At 40.6% G+C, this 6,384-nt stretch overlaps 1 protein-coding gene across 1 annotated transcript; it reads left to right on the top strand.

The window, feature by feature from the left end:
• Nucleotides 1-2,734: 2,734 nt before the first annotated feature.
• Nucleotides 2,735-3,516, top strand: LOC104110090 (large ribosomal subunit protein eL19z). Its single transcript, XM_018775567.3, has one exon. It carries the CDS (start codon nt 2,767-2,769, stop codon nt 3,313-3,315), a length of 549 nt encoding a protein of 182 aa, XP_018631083.1. The 5' UTR covers nt 2,735-2,766; the 3' UTR covers nt 3,316-3,516.
• Nucleotides 3,517-6,384: the final 2,868 nt, after the last annotated feature.

Raw genomic sequence — 6,384 nt, 5'->3', positions numbered from 1 at the left:
GCCATAGACGGCCACGAGATCCTTAGTTTTCTCGATGCTTACTCCGGGTACAACCAAATATTGATGAGCCCGGATGATCAGAAAAAAACCTCCTTCATCACTAAGTACGACACATACTGCTATAAACTGATGCCATTCATATTAAACAACGCCGGTGCCACTTATCAACGCCTAGTAAACCGGATGTTCGAGGAAAACATAGGAAAATCAATGGAGGTTTACATTGACGATATGTTGGTCAAGTCCCTACGAGCAAAGGGCCATTTAAAACATTTGCAGGAAACTTTCAGCATATTGAAGAAGTACAATATGAAGCTGAACCCAAAGAAATGCGCGTTTGGAGTCGGATCAGGTAAATTCCTCGGATTCATGGTATCCAAACGAGGAATCGAGATCAACCCCGATAAGATCAATACTGTTTGGTTACAAATTAACAGTACAATGAAATAAAAAGACTCCAAGGAACTGCGATGACCAAGCAGTTCTACCTTGAATCCTTACGATCCTACTTTAACTCTGCTCAAGTCCATTATCTTCAATACCTGGCTCTGCACAAAATGTGCAGAAGTGTAGAGTGAGCACACCATATCGGTGCCCAGTAAGTATCAAGACTAACCTCAATGGAGTAGAGACGAGGTACAGTCAAGACACTCACTAGTCTAATAACTTGTGTAATATGATATACAAAATAATAGGAAACAAATAATAATAAAGGCAGAATAAAATAACCAGTGATATGCACAACAGACAACAAGAATACTATTAATACCACTCAACAATTTAGTAAACATAATTACACCCAATTAAATCAAGCTCTTCAAATAAATGGCTTTCACATAGTTCTTCCAGATAACTCTCTTTCAAATATAATTTTCTCAAATAATTATTTTTCAAATATAATTCTTTCAATAAATCTTTTCAAATACGATTTCCTCAAATAAATATCTTTCAAAATACAATTCGTTTATATAATACTTTCTAAGTAAAAATCCTTCCGAATAAATATTTTGAATATAATTCATTCAATTAAAAAGTCACCATGTGATACTTCATTTCAAAATCATCAAAATACGGGTCTCGGCCCATTTTTATATTTTTCGTAAATACGGATCTCAGCCCATTTCCATATTTCCACGGCACCTCGTGCCCATAATTAAATCATCATATTTTCCTGGCATCTCGTGCCCTCGTTTCATATCACAACTGCACAGACAGTTCACGTGCCAAATATCATTATCATTTCATCACATCACCTCGCGCCCACATTTTATATCACAACTGCACGGACAATTCGCGTGCCAATATCCCCATTTCATGTCACATTTCACGGTACCTCGTGCCCACATTTCATTTTATAAACCGCCTGGTAATAGCCTCAGGCTCCCAATTTCAACCTAAATCAGATTATTATCAATTTACTAACAACAAGACAAGTTGCACAAGGTATAAAAGTAAACACAAGAAAATCACAACATCACATGAAAATTGTCAACATCACAACCCCACATCATCACATATCGTCCCTGACAACAACAACCTTTATCGCTCATATTGCCACCCTTATCACTCCTATAGCCACCCTTATCGCTCCACTCAAAAAATATCAATAGTCATCCTTATCGCTCCTATTTTCACCCTTATCGGTCCGCCCAGACAATATTCCAACAAACACAATAACAGTAATATGCCACCCTTATAGCTACATAATATCAACGGTGAAATGACACCCTTATATCCTCTAAATAACAACTCACACAACACAATAATTTTACATGAGAAATTATCAAAGCAATATGACAAAATCAATTCATATCACAATTTTCTCACTAGCCACAATCAAATTTCAAAGCTACAACCAAGTCAATTAATTTCACAACAAATAATCAAATGCTCCACATAATATGTACAACACCCCAAAACAATCAAATAGAGATAGCAATTACTCAACATAAAGCAAAGTTTTAATAAAGATCAAATTTTCAATAATTATATAAACACCTCTTCTTAAGCTCATTTAATTAATTATTTACATGGGGGATAATCCAAAATGAAATTAAATTGCAATAATTATCAAACCAGCAAATTCACGAAATTTCATAAATAATCAAATAACAATCACATCACATTGTCATATAACAACAGAGTCAACAACAAGGGTTTAGGCACGACAAGTAGATGATTACAAATATGCTCAAGACTTTAACTCAATATAATTTGCACATATAAACCAAGTACATCCCCGTCCCCTCGCGTACATTGGTTTCAATTACCCAAGTTGCACATAAGACTCAATGCCTAAGGGGAATTTCCCCCACTCGAGGTTAAGCAAGACACTTACCTTTTTGAAATTATGCCGATATTCCAAATTCGCCTTCTTGCTTGAATTGATCTCCGGGCCGTTCAAATCTATTCAAATTAATTGTATAACTTCATTAAAATTTATCGGAAACAATTTCGTATAATAATATGTCGACTTAAAAATTTATTCCAAAAAGTCAACAAAAGTCAACGCGGGACTCGTCTCTCGGAACCCGACATAATTTTCATGAAATCCGAACACCCATTCCGATACGAGTTCAACCATACCAATTTTATCGAATTCCAATAACAAATCGACCTCCAAATCTTAAATTTTCGGTTTTGGAAGATTTTAAAAAAATCTTAATTTTTCCTCCAATAAATCCGAATTAAATGATGGATTTAAAGATATAATCATAGAAATTAATTTTCTCCTTTGTTCGCAGCTTCGCTGAAGAGAATCGGAAAATGGTTTCGCTGAAGCGGCTCGCCGCTAGTGTCCTCAAGTGTGGAAGAGGCAAAGTTTGGCTCGATCCTAATGAGGGCAACGAGATCTCCATGGCCAATTCCCGCCAAAATATCAGAAAATTGGTGAAGGTTGGTTTCATCATCAGGAAGCCAACCAAAATTCACTCAAGATCTCGTGCTCGCAGAATGAAGGAGGCCAAGAGGAAGGGCCATCACTCTGGATACGGTAAGCGCAAAGGTACCAGGGAGGCTAGACTACTCACAAAGGTGCTTTGGATGAGGAGAATGAGAGTCCTTAGGCGCTTGCTTCGCAATTACAGGGAGTCAAAGAAGTTTGACAGGCACATGTATCATGACATGTACATGAAGGTGAATGGTAATGTTTTCAAGAACAAGCGTGTGCTGATGGAAAATATCCATAAAACAAAGGCTGAAAAGGCTAGAGAAAAGACCTTGTCCGACCAATTTGAGGCCAGGAGGGCAAAGAACAAAGCTAGCAGGAAAAGAAAGTTCGCTAGGAGGGAGGAGCGTTTGGCACAGGGACCATGAGAGAGGCCAGTTCAACTTGCTGCCGCACCAGCCCAAACAGCTCAGGGATCTAAGAAGTCAAAGAAGTGAGCATGATGAATTGTAAGGAGGGTGCCAAGCCTGCTTTTTGTTCTTGTTAGTATAACAGTTTAGTATGTTTGATATGTTCCCTTATTGGTCTTTTAACTTTGAAAGACAACGTTACATGTACGAATTTGGAAGCTGGTTTAAAGTTTTGGAAAAAAAATCATGGAAATTAATCAAAATTGGATAAGAATCACTTACCCCAAACACCCACGCAAGAATCTCTCCAAAAACCGCCTTCTACCGAGCTCCAAATTAGATTTTGAGTTATGAACTCAAATCCCCATTTTTGGGACTTTTAATTCTGCCCATATACACCTTTTTCCCATTCGCGACCATTGCTTCGCGTTCGCGAAGACCAAAATCCAGCTGCCTCAAGTCCTTCTTCGCGTTCGTGTGACAAGAGTCGCATTCGCGAAGGCCACTGTTCCTGCATCATCGTTTCCTCGTCGCGTTCGCGATGGCCAGCTGCCCAGCTCCTTCACGTTCACGTTCCACGCTTCGCGTTCGCGAAGGCCAAACGACCCCAGGCCCTATCTTCCTTTCTTTTTCTCGTTCGTGTTGCCTGGGACGCGTTCGCAAAGGCTTGCCCTGCTCCTTCTTCGTGTTCGCGTTCACAGCTTTGCGTTCGCAAAGAAACAATCATCAGCCCCTCAATTTCCTCTTCACGAATGCGGGACTCCCTTCGCGTTCGCGAAGAAGAAAACCAGACTTCAGCAACAGCAGTCCAAACAACTCCAATTTGGTCCGAAACCACCCCGAAACACACCCGAGCCTCTCGGGACCTCAAAAAAATACACCAACAAGTCCTAAAATATCATACGAACTTAGTCAAATTCTCAAATCACCTCAAACAACATCAAAATGATGAATCGCACCCCAAATCGAACTTATGAACTTCAAAAACTTCCAACTTCTAAAACTCGTGCCGAAACCTATCAAACCAACCTGGAATGACGTCAAACTTTGCAGGCAAGTCCCAAATAACATAACGGAGTTGTTCCAACTTTCGGAATCGCATTCCGACCCTGATATCAAAAAGTCAACCCCCCGGTCAAACTTCCCAAAAATTCGACTTTCGCCATTTCAAGCCTAAATTGGCTACAGACCTCAGATTCACAGTCCGAACATGCTCCTAAGTCCAAAATCACCCAACAGAGCTAACAGAACCGACAGAACTCCATTCCGTAGTCGTCTTTACGCAGTTTCGACTACAGTTAAAAATCCTAATACTTAAGCTTCCATCTTAGGGACTAAGTATCCCAAATCACTCCGAATCATTCGTAAATCAAACTCAACCACACACGCGGATCATAATACATATTGCGAGGCAGTTCGAAACCATAAGTCACTGAACGAGATGTAAATTCTTAAAATGACAAGTCGGGTCGTTACATACCCTCACCTAGAAAGATTGGCGCTCACTTTGTTAATCGCCTCTAGGAAGCTGAAACCATATTTGCAATGTCATCCTATATGTGTAGTGACTACTTACCCGTTGCAAAATATAATGCATAAACCCGAGCTCTCGGGGCGATTGTCCAAATGGGTAGTGAAAATCATCGGGTACGATATTTAATATCGACCCCGTACAACCATTAAATCTTAAATTTTGGTAGATTTAGTGGCCGACTTTACGCCGACCCTAATTCCCGAGTTCGAAAGAGAGTTGTTGGTGAACTTGGGGATGTCTTTAGGGATTAGGACCCTCTTTACGGACGACGCCTCGAACGCAAAGGGGGTCGGACTTGGCATCGTATTGAAGCCACCAACATGCAATGTAGTTAGGCAATCTATTAGGACTGTGAAATTGACTAACAACGAGGCTGGATATGAATCCATGATTGCAGGTCTCGAATTAGCCAAAAGCTTGGGGGCGGAAGTGATCGAAGCTAAGTGTGACTCCCTCCTCGTAGTGAACCAAGTTAATGGGACATTCGAGGTCAGAAAAGAACGAATGCAAAGGTACTTAGATAAGTTGCAGGTTACATTACAGCGGTTCAAGGAGTGGACTTTGCAACACATACCTTAAGATCTAAACAGCGAGGCCGATGCCTTTGCTAACTTAGGGTCGTCGATTGAGGACGACGAACTCAACTCGGGGGAAATCATACAACTCATGAGATCGGTAGTGGAAGAGGGTCATGCCGAGATAAACTCTACAAGCCTAACTTGGGATTGGAGGAACAAATATATAGAATATCTGAAAACCGGAAAATTGCCTCGGATACAAAAGAATCGAGGGCCCTGCGTACGAAGGTAGCCCGATTTAGCTTCTCCAAAGACAGAACATTGTTCAGAAGAATGTTCGATGGCCTACTAGCGATATGTATAGGGAAGGAAGATACAGAATACGTTATGAGGGAAGTTCACGAGGGCACCTGCAAAAATAGTCCAGGCATCAAATCACTAGTTCGAAAGATAATCAGAGCCGGCTATTACTAGATCGACATATAAAAGGATGCAAAAAAGTTCATACGAAAATGTGATGAATGGCCAAAGATATGCTCCGATGATTCATCAACTCAGGGAGTTGCTGCATTCGGTTTTGTCACCATGGTCGTTTATGAAGTGGGGAATGGACATCGTTGGCCCCCTTCTATGGGCACACGTTAAGGCTCAATTTATATTGTTTATGACTAACTATTTTTCTATGTGGGTAGAAGCCCAGGCATACGAGAAGTCAGGGAGAAAGAAGTCATAGATTTCATTTGGGACCACATCATATGCCGGTTTGGAATGCCGGCTGATATCGTGTGTGACAACGGGAAACAATTCATCTGTATCAAAGTAAGAAAGTTTCTTGAAGACCATAAGATCAAAAGGATCCTATCAACACCCCACCACCCTAGTGGGTACAGACAAGCAAAATCGACCAACAAGTCCATACTCCAAAATCTCAAAAAGAGGTTAACCGATACCAAAGGAAAATGGAAGGAAATCCTGCACGAATTCCTATGGGCGTACCGTACGACCTCAAAGTTCAGTACCAAGGCCACCCCATTT

This window comes from Nicotiana tomentosiformis, chromosome 7 (assembly GCF_000390325.3).
Source record: "Nicotiana tomentosiformis chromosome 7, ASM39032v3, whole genome shotgun sequence".
Lineage (NCBI taxonomy): Eukaryota > Viridiplantae > Streptophyta > Magnoliopsida > Solanales > Solanaceae > Nicotiana > Nicotiana tomentosiformis.
Note: the sequence above shows the minus strand (reverse complement) of the source record. Positions and strands in the feature narration are given on the sequence as shown.

Bases quoted from the DNA above. Each gene is read 5' to 3' on its own strand.
- LOC104110090 (XM_018775567.3), top strand. From the start codon at position 2,767: ATGGTTTCGCTGAAGCGGCTCGCCGCTAGTGTCCTCAAGTGTGGAAGA.